The following is an 18,891-nucleotide window of genomic DNA, read 5'->3' as shown; positions in this document are numbered from 1 at the left end:
TGCATTTAATTCTGTTTATTTGATAATTTTTTAATACTGTAGCTTATATTGAAAGCATTTAGAAAGGCTGTTATTGTTTCAGTATTGTAAAGATAAATATAAACTATGTAAGTAAATATGATGGTAAACTGCAATCTTAAATATGCTGTGAGTACTATTTTTTTAGGTTTTAAGTATTCTGTAGTTATTGTGTTTATGATGTGAAACTTGTGTGTGACTTGTATTTCAGATTTCGTCCTCCTTTAACAATTTAGATCCTTTTGGGATAGGACAATCTCTACCTCCTTTAGAAGTGCCACAGCAGACTACACAGACCACTGTTATACCACCGCTAAAGAAGCCTCCCCGCTGGATTAGAAGACCTGTGGGAGTGTCCTTTGCGGTAAGCTAATATTTTATTAAGTATTTATAGAGCGCAGACGACATCCGCAGCGCTGCACAGAGTATATGGTCTTGTTACTTAACTGCCCCTCAGAAGGGCTCACACTCTAATCCCTACCCTAGTCTTATGACTCTGTATGTATTGTGTAGTGTTTGTATCGTAGTCTAGGGCCAATTTAGGGGGAAGCAAATTAACTTCTCTGTTTCTTGGGATGTGGGAGGAAACGAGTGCCCGGAGGAAACTTATGCAGACACGGGGAGAACATACAAAGGCGAAAGTTCTAATCGCTACGCCACCATGCTGTCCATGGTGTGCAGCTGTGACAATATTCTAGCCAGAACGCATCAGTTAAATCTCTTCAGCATCTGTATCACGATACTAGATCATAGAACCATTAAAATAACTTAACTTTTTAAAGGGAGAACTTGCCTCCCTGAGAGCCCTTCTCCATTAGGCAGGTTGCGATTTCCCTGCATTTATGAAATTGCAGGGGCAACGGGATTGAAGGCTCTTATACACCACACAAGGTTCTGATTTATTGATATGATTAAAACAAAAAGTCCTGCATGCTGCGTTGGTTTTTTTTGGGGGGGGGGGCATTTTTCTTCCTGTATTGCTAGCATCCAGTGGAAATTAGTTTAAAGGAAACCTAAAACTGAAATTCCACCAATTTCCAAGTGGCACAGACCTTCTACACTCTTGCTAGTACCTCCTTATATCCTAAGTTTAATTTCTATTCTCTTTAAAGAGTAAGGGCCCGTTTCCACTAGTGCGACGCGATTTCGCCGGCATTCCGACGCTTGTAAAAACGCATGCGGGTGCGTTTCCGCATGCGTTTTACCCGCGATTTCGCGTGCGATTTCGCATGGCAGGGTGCCATGCGAAATTAACCATGACACTGCCAGGACAAAATAACATTGGGAAGGGTGCGAAATCGCACGCGAAATCGCGGGTAAAAACGCATGTACCAAACGCATGCGTTTTTACTATTAAATACATTAGCGGCGATTCGCACGGATTCCCGACGCAGGCGAAAACTGTGGGTCCCGCCGTGCAGATTTGGCCCGCTGCCAAATCGCTCCCGCACGCCGCACAGGTGGAAACAGCCCCATCCACTAACATTAGCTATGCGAATCCGCATGCAGTGCCCGCATGCGGATTCGCCCTAGTGGAAACGAGCCCTAACTGTTAGCCCCCAAAGTGAAATTTAAATCTCTACAGCAATGTTTTATTTAGTATTAAAGTGATCCAAAAAGCCAATGCAGAACTTAAAAATCAATATAATTTTGTTACTATGTAGCCTTTTGCCCAAGCTAATGACGCAAAGCCGCATATCTGATACTGATGAGCATGCAGAGCATGCCTATGTCTGCCCGACCTAACAGTTACTCTTTAATAAACCTCACATCACCACTGTTCCCAGTATTTTTATTGCTAGTATGTCAGGTTACAGCTTCAAATTCAGTCTTGTTAACTTATAAGGGAAGATGTTTTGCTAATCTGGTGACTCATTTTATACTCTTGTCCAGTTTGGTGGAAAGCTGGTTTCATTTGACTGTCCAAAAGCAAACGTCCAACCAGCCCAAGACATTCCCCACCAGGTTTACATCAGTCAAGTGACTACGGAAAGAGAGTTCCTGACGCGCTCAAGTGAACTTCAAGTGGCTCTGCTGTCTGGCAATCTCCAGAGCTACTGCCAAAGCAAAGTGCAGAACTCTTCACATGCATTTGAGAAGAATATCTGGAACTTCCTCAAGGTACATTTATTAAGTTCATATTAAAGTATATTTCCGAATAGTGCAGGTGGCATGGTATATAAACTGAATTAATTTTGATCAGTGACCCTAAACCTATCCATCAGAACTACATGGTGATCAGACATTAGAAAGACCATTGTAACGTGATGGGATGTGATCTGTCCTCTTCACCAGCATAAATCTAGTAAAGATTGTCAACCTGGGCCCTTTAAAGAGAGTCTGAAGCCATAATAAAAATGGCTTTTTTCCTTATAAACGCCGCTATCCCGCGGCTAAACGAGGGTCCTTTCCCCTCCAAATCCTCCCCTGCAAAATCACAACCAACTTGGTCGTAGATTTTGCTACCCCTGTGCGCTTCCGTGTGAGGCAAGGCTATGAGCTGCAGCCCTGCCTCACACGCGTCTATCAGCGGCTGATCTCCGCCTCTCCCCCGCCCCTCTCAATGAAGGAAGACTGAGAGGGGCGGGGGAGAGGCTGAGATCCCCCGCTGATAGCCGCGTGTGAGGCAGGGCTGCAGCTCATAGCCCTGCCTCACACGGAAGCGCTCCCCGGGCAGCACAGGGGGGATTTGGAGGGGAAAGGACCCTCGTTTAGCCGCGGGATGGCGGCGTTTTAGCAGGGGCACACATGCCCCTGCTATATATAAGGAAAAAAGCCATTTTAATTCTCTCTCTTTAAACTTTAGCCAAGGATTGAACTTCATTCCAATCAATATCTAATACCCCCTTTCCCGTGAGAAATTTTTTACTTTTCTCAAATAGAACACCAGGGGGGGCTGATATTGTGGTTGAACCCCTCCCACAGTGTGATGTTATGATGACCATGGTCTTGACAGTTTTCTGTCTGTGAACCTCATTGCAATGCGGGAAGGAACGTCTGTTTCCAACTGCCAAGCAAGCCATATTTATTTCCCTGTGTACATACACCAGTAATTGTCAGAATGTAAATCAGGGAGAGGGAGAGATATTAATTAATTTATAAATTACAATTGTGTATTAAAAAAAAATTTATTTTATTCATTACATTGTTTTCACTACAGTAACTCTTTAAGCGTTCTCTAACCTCCTTCAGATCCATCCTGCAGAGCTATAATTATGCATATAATTTTATGTCCAATAACTCCAGTATTTAATCAGGGATTAGTTCAGGGTGCCCTGAGGTAGTAGTTTTTTAAAGGAACCTAAAATGCCTGTACAAGAAAAACTGCAAAGTACATTGCCTTCTTAGAGTGTACCCAAGGCGAACCTAATGGAAAAAAAAAGAGATGTTTAACGATGAAGAGGTAAGCCTTTGGATCCTCCAGAGCAGGGGTAGGGAACCTATGGCTCGGTAGCCAGATATGGCTCTTTTGATGGCTACATCTGGCTCGCAGACAAATCAGTAGGGGTTGATTCACTAAGCTACACTGCTCAAGCAGCACAGCTTAGTGTGGCAGCGCAAGTACATTTTTCAAAGTAGTACACTCTGATATAGCATGCACTACTAACTTACTCGCGCTACCCCAAAATGAACTGCTGCTCCTGTCAGGTCCAGTAACTTTGTAGAACAAGATCCCTGTACTTTGATTGGCCCAAGAGGCTGCCTGTCACTTGACAGGCAGCCTTTTGGGCCAAAGTGTGGGATCTCGTCCTACAAAGTGAATCAACCCCTAAGTCAGCTAGCTAATTGTACAAGCTGTTATTCTGTATTTCTCCTGTCTGACTCTCTGGCAAATTGCTGATGCTGCTGAAACTCAAGAGAAGCTGAAGGGTCCTGAGCAGCAGAATACATAGAAGCATGCTGTTTATTTATTTTTTCTTTGTAAGGGTTAACAATCCAGTGGTCTAAGTCTAATGGACAGTAACCTAACCCTCACTGATAACTAATTACAAGCTATAAAACTTTTCCATGGCACATAAACACTTCTAAAGGTGCATACAAATGTCAGATGGGAATCGTTCATACAAACAATGGAAGCCCGGGTCGCCTTTAGCGATGGCGCGTGTGCACACAATATTGTAAACTACTGATGAATAGTCAGCTTATTTGCGCGCACAGCCAGAAACGGCACATCTTTTCACACAGCAGCACTTTGTGGATGCTTCGGATGATAAGAAAATAAAAAAATGACGAGATACAATAGTATACAGTTCTAATATCATGTTTAATCTCATGTTTGCATTGAAACAGAAGGTAACTGTGTTCTTTTCCTCTTGCCCACAATGGAACTGACATAATTCGTCACTATAGAGGGCATTGGCTTAACCCACATATGTTGTGCCTTTATGACCAGGATTGTGGGTTTTTTTCTAAGCAGAGGTTTGGAGTATAAATATATTTTGGTACAGCTGTAATATTCTGTTAAGCTATGCTGATCCTTTGTTTGCTTGCTGTAATGTTTCGCTTAATGTAATCAGTCTTGTTTAATATCATCACAGGTGAACTTTGAACAGGATGCCCGAGAGAAATTTTTGAAATTGCTAGGGTATAACAAGGATGAACTAGATAAAAAGGTGAGGTTTACACTGAAGTGTTTGTTTGTTTTTTTTATATTTTTGTTTTCCTTTATAGGAGCAATTCATAGTAACAGCAGCCCATTATATTCAATCAGAATAATACTTTAAAGTAACTTCAAAGTAGCAGTTTTATAGAAAAAAATGCCAAATGGATCTCACCCTAAAGGTGCCCATTAACAGTACCATTTTTTCACTAAACGCGATCTTTCAATGCGATTTTTACGATCGAAAATAATCTGAAGGTAATTATCGATTGTTCACATTTGCTGAACAACTTTTTCTTCAAATTCGATCATAAAATCCAATTTTTAGATCGATTTATCCTAATTAGCAATCGACCAAAGAATCGTTTCATATCGATTTGCCTTCATAAACTGCAAATTTTCTATACAATTTGATCATTAAAATTGAATCGAAAGATCACATTTGGTGAAAAATTGTACCATTAACCACCCTGGCGTTCTATTGATTTCGCCAGGGTGGCTGCTGTGCACTATTTTTTGAATTTATTTTTTTAAATCATGTAGCTAGCCTTGCGCTAGCCACATGATTTCCCTCTCCCTGCAGATTCCCTCCCACCCCTCCGATCGCCGCCGGCGCGAAGACCCTACCGGAAATCCTGTTCTGAATGGGATTTCCTTTAGGGCTTCCCCTGTTGCCATTGCGACGAACGGAGTGGCGTCATCTACGTCGTGACTTCACTGGGACTCCCGATCCACCCCTCAGCGCTGCCTGGCACTGATTGGCCAGGCTGTCCAGGGGTCCCGGGAGGGCGCCATGTTACGCGTCGGGGAGCGGCGGCGATCGTAAGTCACACGCAGCTAGCAAAGTGCTAGCTGCGTGTTTAAAAAAAAATTTATTAAAATCGGCACAGCAGGGCCTGAGCAGCGCCCTCCGGCGGTTATGGACGAGCTGAGCTCGTCCATACCGCCAAATTAATGGGCACCTTAAAGGGAACCTTAACTGAGTGGGATATGGACATTTCCTTTTAAACAAAACTAGTTGCTCGTCAGACCTGCTGATCTCTTTGGCTCTAGTAGTGGATGAATCACACGCCTGAAATGAGCATGCAGCTAATCCAGTCTGACTTCAGTCAGAGCACCTGATCTGCATGCTTGTTGAGGGGTTGTGGCTAAAAGTATTAAGGACACAGGATCAGCAGGAGAGTCAAGCTACTGGTATTTTAAAAGGAAAATTCCATATCCTTCTCAGTTTAGGTTCCCTTTAGGCTACTTTCCCACCAAGGCGTTGCGTTTTAGGGGACGTTATGGTCGCATAACGTGCCCATAACGCAACGTATGGTGGTGTTGAAGTTGGACGTCAGATTGAGCTACGTTATGCAGCTCTCAAAGCAGCCACTCCAGGTTAGTGATGGGAAGTCCGGATCTTTTTAAGGATTCGGATCATTTAAATCGGATCATTGAAAAGATCCGGATCTTTGAACCGAATAATTTGAATCATTTTACTAGGGAAGCAGACTGGGTGAAATGACTAGCAGCACAGGACTTTCCCTGCACTGTACATTCTGGATGTTCCTGTTTCTTCCAGACAGACATCCACTGTAAACCGAATCTTTTTCATTGTGGTGATCTGACTCACAAAAAAGATCCGGTTCATGATCCGGACAACACTACAGTCCTACAACGAGTCTCTGCAGTGCAGTGAATATTAATTAGCCATGTGGCTGGCTGCGGAGGAGGAGGGGAGACCTCCTCCTCCAACATTACTGAGCATGTGCAAGCAGTCTAACGCTGCTTAGCCCAGTATAACGTACAGCATGCAGCACTTTGTTTAAACGTGCTGCGTTACTATGTAACGCAACGTGGGCACTGTGAACAGCACAACTGATTTTACAGTGCTGTGAGTTGGGCTGCGTTACTGGCTGCTGTAACGTGGGACTTTAACGTCCCACTGTGAAACCAGCCTTAAAGTGAACCTCCAGACAAAAAAAACTGCTCAGCAGCACTGAAAAGGCTTGGTGTTTCTTTAACAGTTTCACAGCATCAGAACTTTGTTTTTCTTACCCAAGCCTCATTTTTAGCTGCACAGAAGAAAAGTGCCCAGGCATTTTTCCCCTGATGCTGTGCAAAGCATGATGGGATTTCTGATCATCTTCTGCTGTTTTGGCGCAAATTCGTTTTTTTAAATTTGAGATTTGCAGCATAGCGCACGTAGCTGGGAGGGGTGATCAGGACACAAGACAATTGGAACTGTGTCTCATGCTCCCTATCACCTCCTTTCAACGAAAAAAATGGCTGCCCCCATGAAATTGCAAACTATAGCCTGTTCTTTTAACGCAGGGTGGGTAAGAAATTATATTACCTATTTTTATTAACATAACTAATGTAACTTAATGACTGTTTGTTTAGGCTGAGGTTCCCCTTTTTAAGGAAGGTATAAACTGTGCATGCTGTGGGAGGTAAAACAAGGACTGACTTACTTAAAGTGTATCAGTATATATAACAAGTAACTTGTCTATATATCTTATGTAAAGTTTAGACTGTTTACACAGCAAATCTAGCTGCAAACAGCATCAACAGTTTATGATTATTTATTCCTGTGATACAATGAGAGTGGCCATGTTCTGTTTGTCATATTACACACAGGCAAGCTGCTGTGCATCTCCAGCCCTCAGCCTGTGAAAACTTCACTCCCTATCCTCCTTACTCCCGCCATCTCTGAAATCTCTGGCTAGTAGCCACCTCCTGCCCAGACTGAGCTCCCATAAGCCCTTGCTACTCACTCTCAGAGTGCCAAGGCTCTCTGGAGAAGCTGTGGGCGAGGCTTTTTTAGTTTATAGGGAATTAGAGTAAAACAACAACAAAAAAGTATTTGGCTTGAGGAATGCCCTATAAACTATATGAAAGGAACACAATTATGCAATGAGTAAAATTTTCTCGGATCCACTTTAAGGTGCTGCTCCGTAACCCTTCGTGCCCTTATAGAAGCCTCCATCTTCTATGCTTTGACACACAGCCACTGCTTCTTCGTATGTGGAACACCCTTCTTTAGCTGTTTTTCCTTTTAATCGGGCTCACCTGGCAAACTAGTTATCAGAGGCGTCCGAGTTTTGATTTCAGTGATCAACAGAGCCCTGAGACACAATACCATCCATGATTTGAATTGAAAAACAAAATATTTAATCTTTTTGACACTTAAATATGTAGGTAGAAAAAAAACAGTCTTGTAAAAGTAATACCTTTTAAAGGGAATGTCCAAGCAAAATAAAAAAATGAGTTTCACTTACCTGGGGCTTCTATCAGCCCCATGCAGCCATCCTGTGCCCTCGTGGCCGCTCACTCTTGCTCCAGTCCCCCGCTGGCAGCTTGCCGACCTCGCAGGTCGGCGGCCGCATTGCGTACATTTTTACGCATTCCCGCTAGTGCAGGAACATTAACACATACATTTTTACGCGTTACTGGTTCAATGCGTAAAAATTTACGCATTGAACCAGTAACGCGTAAAATGTATGTGTTAATGTTCCTGCACTAGCGGGAATGCGTAAAAATGTACGCAATGCGTCCCACCGACCTCCGAGGTCGGCAAGCTGCCAGCGGGGGACTGGAGCAGCAGTGAGTGACTACGAGGGCACAGGATGGCTGCATGGGGCTGATAGAAGCCCCAGGTAAGTGAAACTCATTTTTTTATTTTGCTTGGACATTCCCTTTAATGGCTAACTGATAAAGTTAAAAAATGCACGCTTTCTGGGATCTAGTCCCCATCGTCAGGCATATTTCCAGATGTAAGCTGAAGTAAAACCTTAAATACACTTAAATACAATTTGCATAATTTGGAATGCAGTGTATGTGTAAAAGTACAGTACTGCTTTAAAGAGAATCTGTATTGTTAAAATCGCACAAAAGTAAACATACCAGTGCGTTAGGGGACATCTCCTATTCCCCTCTGTCACAATTTCGCCGCTCCCCGCCGCATTAAAAGTGGTTAAAAACAGTTTTAAAAAGTTTGTTTATAAACAAACAAAATGGCCACCAAAACAGGAAGTAGGTTGATGTACAGTATGTCCACACATAGAAAATACATCCATACACAAGCTGGCTGTATACAGCCTTCCTTTTGAATCTCAAGAGATCATTTGTGTGTTTCTTTCCCCCCTGAGCGGGGAGTGCATAGCAGAACCACAACACTGAAGAACTTGGCAGCCTTCCAGACACAGGCTGACAAGTCTGACAAGGGAAAGATACATTGATTTATTACAGAGACTGTGATAGTACAAAGTGCTGCAGTAAGCCAGAACACATTAGAATAGCTTTTGGAACTTGTAGGATGATAAAAAACAGGATGCAATTTTTGTTACGGAGTCTCTTTAAACACTTCGCATCCAGACCTTGTTTTGTACTTATTGACCAGAGCAGTTTTGACAGTTTAGCTATGTCCCTATTTAATCAGAAATAACTTTATCCCTACTTATGACACAGAAATGAAATATATATTGTTTTTTTCAAGACAAACTAGGCTTTCATTGTATGCCATTTTTTCCCTCAAACTATTTTTGTTTTCTATGAATTTTAATGGGAAAACAAAGAAAAAAATAGAAAAAACATGTATTTTTCAGTTTTATCAATTCCAGTTTAAAAATAAAAAGTGCTACTGTAGATTAAAAACACACATTTTGTTTGGCAATTCTTACTGCTTATCACAAAACTTAGATTATGTTCCTGTCACAATTTATGGTGAAGATATTTGATTCTGAAATAATGCTACAGAGTGTGTTTTTCACTATGAAATGAGAAAATACAAGTATTTTTCATAGTAAAAATCAATCTCATTAGCTCAGGAAACTTATATTCCCATTCACCAATTAGTGCTGCATCAGATAGTGCCAGAAATGTGCACAGGAGCAAGCCCAATCCTGCACAGCACTGCTTCTGCTACAAGACGTATATCTACTGACCTGTGGCTTAGATGAAGTCCCAGAGGACGTATATCTACTGACCTGTGGACGAAGTGGTTAAAGATCCTAATGGAAAATATGGTAGTACATTACATAGTTCTCACTGTCTGATTTGTATAGTTCATTGAGTGCCAAAATTGACATTATTTCACTACACCTTTTTATATCTATTATCCTCTAAACTTAACTGTCCTTATTTCAGATCTCTGTTGCTTTGGGAGATGGTTGGCAAAACAAAAACAGTCCTTCAGATGGGGAGGATCTGGTTCAGAGCATCCAGTCTGTGTCCAGCCAGGTAATCTGAATATTTTTGGAAGCACATATTGTTGAAGACTCTTAAAGTCAATGGGAATTAAAATATAAATAAAAATGCTTAGGGCTCTTTCACACTAGAAGCTGATCCATGAGTTTTGATGGATCGCTCCTAGGATGCGGTAAGCAGGGTAACATGAAAGTCTATTGACTTTCATGTTACCTTTCACATTAGACAAATCGTTCCAGAGCGTTATGTTGCAACGCATCTGGGAGCTTTGAATCGTTCAGCTGCAGCATTTTCCTGTAGCATGAATTGGCCTCCGTTATGTGTCATACCAAAAGTTTCTGATGTCACGCTGTAGGTCAAAATACGTGCACGAAATCGTGTTCATGCACGCATTATCTAATGGGAAAGAGCCCTTAAGTAGAGGGACAGTTCTTGGTCCTATAGAGCCTTCCCTTTCCTCTCCCGGTCCCCTCGTTCAAAGGAAACCAGAGACGACGCATACTTACCGTTTTTATACATACCTTGGGCTTTCTCCAGCCCAATGCGCACGGATCGTTCCCACCCCACCGTCCCCTGCTGCCTGCAGCTCCGGTACCGGGTTATGTAACTTCCTCCAGTCACAGCCAGTCTGGGCAAGAGGAAGTGTGCTACGTATCACTCCAGCGTATCGCTCTTTTGATGAATCTGATCTGTCAGTGTTGTGTGGTGTGATCCGCTCTCCGTGGTAATGGGATGTCTTATTGGTCTAGGCTTCCAGTAGCTTCACTGCGCAAACCTCATCCTCCTCATCAATGGAGTTTTTCAATCAGGACGCAGCCAAGTTTGAGATCCCGGTATCATCTGGTATGACGATCATAAAAAGGTGCTCATTATCAGTGCATGCAGTATTAAAAAGGCACAAGGTGCTACTAATCTATTCTTCTTGTTTTAGACACTGATGGTCTGATCAGTCAGGCTCTCTTAATGGGAAACTTTGAGGCAGCTGTGGAACTGTGCCTGAAGGATGGTCGGTATGCTGATGCCATCATACTTGCCAACGCTGGCGGGGAGACTTTGCTACGGGAGACACAGCAATGGTATTTCACCCGCCAAAAAAGTAAGATAACCTCGGTACGTGGCACAAATCTCTATTCTTTTCCATAAGCCAGATGTATGAATTACATTGTGTAAAATCTGAAAAACATGTTATGATGCCAGTAGCTGCTGTTTCAGTGAGTGCTACACATTCTCAAGTCATGATGGGTAAGTGCGTTTTCTGAAGATGTTTGGAATAAGTACCATTGTATTTGTTGGCCAAATTTAAATCTTGGTTAATTGTCATGTTCACAAGCATTTACCGTTTAGATGAAAGACCTCTTGGAAAAGGAAGAGATTTTCTCATTAGATATGACCTATTTTTACAGTCTAATGATGTCTGGTTATAGACCCCTTATAACTAAGAAACAAGAGCTTAAATGCCAGGCTCATTTAGGTTTTATGTAAATTTGTCACACAACCCATTTATAATCTTAAACAAAATACACCCTTTAGCCCGTTCCGTGGTGTGTTGCATTACTTGTGTGACGCTCAGTGCGGTCGAGTGCATTGTGGTATCAAGGGTGGCGGTATGGTACTGTGAAGCATACTTTTTCATTGTATGCTTCACTGTATATGAAGCAACATGGCTGTAATGTTTGGTACTACTTTTTTAAAGCCGCCTTTCACCCTCCTAGATGTTTCATAATAAAAGAAATGGGGCTATGCACATTTTCCTATTTTGTGTAGCCATTCCAGTGGAGTTCCCTTTGGAAAAGTAAGTCATGAGACCCATGAGCCACTCAAAAAGAATGCATCTTTCCCAGTAAGGGAACAGCTTTCATTGCTGAGCACAAAGCCAACCCACCCACGTCCTTTCCTTGCTTCCTAGGAACTTACCCTGTGCCCAGCACTCCAACTATGGCAGATTCTCATCATGAGACTGCTTTACTTGCAGTGCACAAAGAATGAATATATGAACACCAGAGGGAGAATGTGGGCTGGGTCAGGGGATCTGTGCAGATTGGCTCGTGACCCCTTCCTTGCTACCTCATGTGGCTGATGATTGGATTTGGGAATGAGTTTTGTATACATTTTTCACTGCCTACTTTAACTGGCACTGTGCATACCAAAAATTAATGTATACAGCGAACAATGAACAGCGCTACTTAGGGCAGACTGCATCCATATGACTACCATGACTACCAGCAGGAAGTGTGCAAGGACTACTAGTAGAAAAGGTACACACCCTGCATTCAAATGAGATGCACCTGACTACCACTAGAGGATGTTAGTTTCCATAATAGCTTGCATGCAAATTGTCAAGTATACCAAAAATTTAGTTTGCAGCAAGTATATCTTATCTGCATGTTTAAAGAGAATCTGTATTGTTAAAATCGCTCAAAAGTAAACATACCAGTGCGTTAGCGGACATCTCCTATTACCCTCTGTCACAATTTCGCCGCTCCTCGCCGCATTAAAAGTGGTTAAAAACCTTTTTAAAAAGTTTGTTTGTAAACAAACAAAATGGCCACCAAAACAGGAAGTAGGTTGATGTACAGTATGTCCACACATAGAAAAATACATCCATACACAAGCAGGCTGTATACAGCATTCCTTTTGAATCTCAAGAGATCATTTGTGTGTTTCTTTCCCCCATGCACTGAAGTTTCAGGCTGCTCTTTTCTTCCTGCAAACAGCTTTGCCCTTGTTTGTAATTCCTCAGTATGTGAAAGCCCAGCCAGCTCAGAGGACGATTTATCCAGCTTGTAAAAGATAAGAGAGAAGAGAGAAGCTGCTCTAATCTAAATAACACACAGGCAGTGTGCAGAGAGGGGCCTGGAAGGGTGAGTTCATAGCAGAACCACAACACTGAAGAACTTGGCAGCCTTCCAGACACAGACCGACAAGTCTGACAGGGGAAAGATACATTGATTTATTACAGAGACAGTGATAGTATAAAGTGCTGCAGTTAGCCAGAACACATTAGAATAGCTTTTGGAACTTGTAGGATGATAAAAAACAGGATGCAATTTTTGTTACGGAGTCTCTTTAATCTGGTGCAGTTTTTTTTTTTTTTTTTTTTTTTTAGAAAGTATTAGAAAATCATTGCCGTAGCCTGTAAGTTTACATTTCTGAAGGCAAATGGTGAGTGGCACCTTCCATTTTCTTAATGTCTGTCATGGATAAGGGAGACACAGAAGAATCTGATCTCCATCCTTTGCCTACTTGCCACCTTGAACCACTCCATATTGAATATCTACTGCTGTTAGTACCACTACCACTTGACAGTATTGCCCCATGGCGCACCAAATCAGCAACTAAAAAGCAGAAAGCTAATTGGTTTGACAAAACCATCATGGATCTAAAAAAGAAAGGGCGCGGACTTGAAAGACAGTGGCGTAAATCAGGGTCTGAGGAGCACAAATCTAGCCTAATTCAACACCTCAGACAATACCAACAAGCAATAACCAAGAAAAAAATCAGACTTTATCTCGCACAAAATATCTACAGCCAACAACAGAGCTGGTCAACTCTTCCACACAGTGGAATCACTCTGCAATCCTTCCTGCCTAAAAGCCCCAACCACATTCTCCAGGGAAAGGTGTGAAGAATTCTGTCTTCTTCACAAACAAGGTGTCTACCATCCGTGCTAGCATTACACCAACATCAATTGACCACTGGACTTTGCATCTGCCTACTACCGTACCACCATGGCAAGTCTTTGACACTCTGAGTGAAGAAGATTTTGGAATTCTCATTCAAAGTCTCCGCCCCACTACCTGCGACCTGGATCCTGGCCCAACTGGATCCTTAATGCAGTGCCCAGAGCTGATCAGGCCAGCACTTCACAAAATCACTCAGTGCTCCTTGCAAAGTGGACTTTTCCCAGAAGAACTAAAGAAAGCAATCATAAAACCCCCTCTTGAAGAAACCATCACTAGATCCTGATTCTGTAACCAACTACAGACCTGTTGCGAACTTACCATTCCTATCAAAAGTTATCGAGAAAGTAGTCGCCAACCAGCTGGAAGCCAGGCTTACAGATAACAACATCTTTGATACTTTTCAGTCAGGATTCAGGAAAAGGCACAGCACTGAAACAGCATTAGTCCGAGTAATGAATGATCTACTTACTGCAAGGGACAAGGGTGATTGCTCAATTTTGATTCTTCTTGACTTGTCTGCAGCATTTGATACTGTGGATCATGAAATACTAATCCAGCGACTGAAGAATTACTGTGGCCTAAGGGGTACTGTTCTTAGCTGGTTTCAGACCTTCCTATCTGGCAGGACACAGCAAGTATGTCTGGGCACACACTACTCTAATCCAGTGCCACTTCCCTATGGAGTTCCACAGGGTTCTGTACTATCACCATTACTCTTTGCAGTCTACATGCTCCCACTGGGCAAAATAATCCAGAACTATGGCCTAGGATACCATTGTTATGCAGATGACACACAACTGTATCTGTCCTTCAAGCCTGGCACCCAACACCCATCAGCATCCATAAATGCGTGTCTAGTGGATTTACAAAATTGGATGAACACCAGCTGGCTGAGGCTGAACTCTGACAAAACAGAGGTGTTGGTGGTAGGTGGTCCACACATGATGGATAAAGTTCAAAACGCTCACCACCTCAAACTAGCAATTGGGGGAGATACTGTACAGCATAAAGACTCTGTGCGAAACCTTGGGGTGATCCTGGATGGAAATCTAAAACTCAAACAGCAGATATCAGCTGTCGTCAAGTCTTCCTTCTTCCATCTAAGAAATATAGCGAAAATCAAACACCTTATCCCAGCTGAAGACCTACCTGCCCTGGTTCATGCATTTGTATCCTCCCGCCTAGACTACTGCAACGCCCTGTTCATCGGATCTACAGAAAAGGTTCTGCGCCCCTTACAGCTAGTACAGAATGCTGCAGCCAGACTCCTAGCCAATGCCCCTCGCAGCTCACACATCACCCCAGTACTGCAAACTCTTCACTGGTTGCCAGTAAAATGGAGAATCAATTTTAAGATCTGCCTGCTGACATTCAAGGCTTTACACCACATGGGACCCAAATACATAGCGGATCTATTGGAACTTTATGCCCCTCCACGCACCCTCCGCTCTGCCAACAAGATGAAGCTGATTATTCCCAGGATACACTTAACATTTGGTGCTCGGGCCTTTTCCTACGCAGCCCCTACTCTATGGAACTCACTTTCACAATCAGTACGAGAGGCTCCCTCTCTGGACAGCTTTAAAAAAAGGCTAAAAACTCACCTCTTTTCCCTAGCCTTTGAGACTGCATAATGCAGGGTCACAGCGCTTTGAGTCCCCAGGGAGAAAAGCGCTATATAAATATTATTGTTATTGTTGTTACCATTGCTGCTTTTTACTGCTCTGTACCGTACTAAACTAGGAACTCAACAATTCTGTACCATCCAAGCCTGCCCAATTAGATTAAGGAGTGGCCTTTCTTGCTCCATATTCAGTCAATCAATACACTTTTTTTAATCGATTTGCTATACTAAATGAATGTACCAAATGTAATTTCTAATCCATTAAAAACATTGTACAGCATGTGAACATCATAAGGGTAGATTCACATTGCTGTGAAACGTTAGCGTTTTCTTATTTGATGTTCAGTCAGCATAGAGTCCGGCAGACTTTGCAAGAAACTTTTGGCCATTTTTTTTTTATTTCAATACATTTTTATTGAATATTTTTTATCACAAACAACAAAAATAAACAATCATGAGTAACAATGGTGATGCAAAGTAATTATGGCATCCACAATTTTAAGCTGTGCTTGTTGTGCTTTGAAACATATTTATTGTAGAATGTAGTTGAAACAAATTATACTTCTACTATAATCTAATATTAAACTTTAAGTCAAAGTTAAGGATATAGAAAAACTCTTAACTAGAATCTCAGAGAGAGAGAACAATACTAATATAATAGTATACAGGCATTAAAAATTCAGAAGACTAATTCTAGCAATTACCTCTTCTCGTCATTTCTTGGGCAATATGGCAATTTGCCCTTGTGACTCAAAAGTGAACATTATTGGACTTGGCCATGAAATGCGAAGTTGATAGACATTTCATTTTTGTTTTTGTGACACTGGTGTAAACCTAAAATAGAATCAATGGAGGTCATGTGCACCATAAAGACAATTTAGCTAGAGTAGCAGATGTGCCATAAAGGTACTGGTGTTAACCTTGCCTTAGGTTGGGCTTTTTGGAGTAAGAAATGTGGCATTGAATTGAAAGCACTTTTCCTAGGATACAGAGCTCTTCATACAGTTATATACATAACATTACATCAAGAACTGCATAAATTCAAATATGCTAGCTACAGCAAATGGAGCGCATGAGGATCTATGTCTGGAATGTACCATAATACCTATAAAAAGCTGCTTGTTAACATATTTCCTTAGTTAATCATCATTTGTATCCGGATATATCCAGTGATCGTCCTTTTTCTTCATCCAGCTTCTGTCTTCTGTAGTCCAGCACAAATGGAAGGATGTGGTTCTCAGATGTCATCTGCAGAACTGGAAAGAAGCCCTTGCTCTGCTGCTGACGTACTCCAAACCAGAGGAATATGCAGAGCTGTGTGGTAAGTGTTACTCAGGATATGCTGAGCGGGGACTAGACCTTACACTAAATCCCATCACCATATACTTTGCTTGTTCTAAATATATAAATGAAAGCGTTTACCAAGTTATGTTCCCCATTGCAATTCATTTGAAATAGGTTTGCATAACTTTAATTCGTTAAACTTTTGGGTGTTGATGCAGTAAAGTGCGGTAATATTACTGTCCGCAGGGAGAGTGCAGTGTATTTATTTACTTATTTATTTTAGAGACACTGTAACATCACAAAGTTCCCCTGAGGGGTACTCACCTCGGGAGGGGGAAGCCTCAGGGTTCCAATGAGGCTTCCCACGCCGTCCTCTGTCCCACGGGGGTCTCGCTGCAGCCCTCCGAACAGCGGCCCGACAAATCCGTCAGCTTGTTCAATATTTACCTTTCCAGGCTCCAGCGGGGTGAGCTGTTGCGGCTCCGAAGTAGACGGAAATACCCGATCTCAGTCGGGTCTGCTCTACTGCACAGGCGCCAGAGACTTGCGCCTGCGCAGTAGAGCAGACCCGACGGCGATCGGGTATTTCTGCCTATTTGAGAGCCGCCACAGCGCCTGCGCAGGAGCCGGATAGGTAAATATTTACATCGCCGCTGTTCAGAGGGCTGCAGCGAGACCCCCGAGGGACGGAGGATGGCGGGGGAAGCCTCATTGGGACCCCGAGGCTTCCCCCTCCCGAGGTGAGTACCCCCCAGGGGAACTTTTTGATGTTACAGGTTTTCTTTAAAGAGAGCAAAAACAAAACTAATATGAATGATAAGAGGTGTAGCCTTATATGCAGGTACCAGCACTGGTAACAATTATGAAAAACCAGAAGAAGAGAACAAAAACCAGTATATGCTGCTCAAAAACTGCACTTTATTATAGATAAATTTTAATAAAAAGGCACACACATGTATAATCAAATTATGTCAGGAGTTGGCCTGTCATAAATTATGTATTGTTGGGAGACAATACTATGTGCTGCAACTGTCAGGGACAGTAGGAGAAGGTCCCTACTAGAATAGCATATTAGCAAAAGTAGATCGGGTCACATTAACCATCAAAAGCTAGTCACACTTGACTGATCACAGGTTGGATACCAAGAAATGTAAAGCCCAATAGGGTAAATCAGTAAACCATTCGGTTAGACATGTTTATAAATCCTAAGAAAACCTATATTTTGAGCCTTGGCAACGCCAATATCCGGCACCCGTGAGGAGACCCAGTTGTGTATGATAGTATGGTCATAACCACTCACAGAGGGCAAAATATGGCGCAACCAATATGGTCAAAAAATGGGGCTAGTAATATCACAACCATAGAGGGTATAGAACCCATTGTATAGTAAACTTATTGGGAACACCCTTGACCAGTCACTGTGAGGAAACCAGCATGTATTAAGGAGATATGGTTATAACCACTCACAGAGTATAGAAGAGTGTGACCAATATGATCAAATATGCTATTCATAGAATATAGGGAGACCGGGGACTAATAGCCGCAGCCCTAAACCACTTATTGTGTATAGGGCCTATACCGCATGGATAATTACATGAAAATATAATGAATGGAACCATAGGCAGCAAGAAGCATTTTCAGAAATAGCTGCATTGAACACATGTCCATAGAGCCAAACCCTGTCACGTAGTAGTTAACAGGAAAAAAAGATTGCTTTAGTTGTGGCACCAGCAAGCCATAATGTCATTGCATGTAGATCATCTCCATGGACAGTATACAGATGTTAAGAATATATATGAGATAAAGCCATCCAAGACAGAGCATTTGGAAATCCCATTCAATCCTGTATGTAAGGAATCTTGAACTGAACATCCATCACATCCCACATGGGTACACACGTATATAAACCTGCCAGTCAGATGCACATAGGTCTGCAGCCATATATGTGGCCTGTAGGTAGCTGTGTAGTATTTCCAAAAGACTGCTATAGAGATCACAGTCCCATCAGACCGCCTGAAGTGTGGCGCAGTGTAGGCAAAAATCACATATAGGCAACTAGAGGCACTCATATGGCAGTCATTGTCCCATATATACTGGCAGAATTACTTATCTGATCCGATGATGATGCTGGATATAGCAGACTGTATGGTGAAAGGGCAGCTCCTGATAGCTCCAGGCCAACGACACATATAAATACAAGGAGGTCGGGACAGCTTACGTGATTACGTAGCTCGTCCTGATGAAGCTCCGGTGGGCGGGGCGAAACGCGTAGACGTCATGCTACGCTATACGACAATGGGAGCCGTGGATGACTGATTCAAGCCGCAGCCATTTCCGCATGTGAAAGCCCTGTCTGGGCGTCAGCTTGGAGCCATTACTAGCCGCTCGATACAGGCCGCAGCCATTTCCGCATGTGAGAGCCCTGTTTGGGCGCTAGCTCGGAGCCATTACGAGCCGCTTGATACAGGCTGCAGCCATTTTCGTAGGTGAGC

The 18,891-nt window shown here is 42.6% G+C and overlaps 1 protein-coding gene across 4 annotated transcripts in view; it reads left to right on the top strand.

Moving 5' to 3' along the window:
- The window catches only part of SEC31B (SEC31 homolog B, COPII coat complex component), a 109,503-nt gene that overhangs the window by 53,384 nt on the left and 37,228 nt on the right, over positions 1-18,891 (top strand). For all 4 annotated transcript variants that reach the window (XM_068257876.1, XM_068257875.1, XM_068257874.1 and 1 more), the window contains exons 10-16: positions 230-382; positions 1,912-2,139; positions 4,557-4,631; positions 9,749-9,841; positions 10,558-10,651; positions 10,740-10,918; positions 16,310-16,436. In XM_068257876.1, coding sequence (XP_068113977.1) covers positions 230-382; positions 1,912-2,139; positions 4,557-4,631; positions 9,749-9,841; positions 10,558-10,651; positions 10,740-10,918; positions 16,310-16,436 — 949 coding nt within the window. The remainder of the gene's footprint in view (positions 1-229; positions 383-1,911; positions 2,140-4,556; positions 4,632-9,748; positions 9,842-10,557; positions 10,652-10,739; positions 10,919-16,309; positions 16,437-18,891) is intronic.

This window comes from Hyperolius riggenbachi, chromosome 10 (assembly GCF_040937935.1).
Source record: "Hyperolius riggenbachi isolate aHypRig1 chromosome 10, aHypRig1.pri, whole genome shotgun sequence".
NCBI classification, from domain to species: domain Eukaryota; kingdom Metazoa; phylum Chordata; class Amphibia; order Anura; family Hyperoliidae; genus Hyperolius; species Hyperolius riggenbachi.
This window is presented reverse-complemented; position numbering and strand designations above follow the sequence as displayed.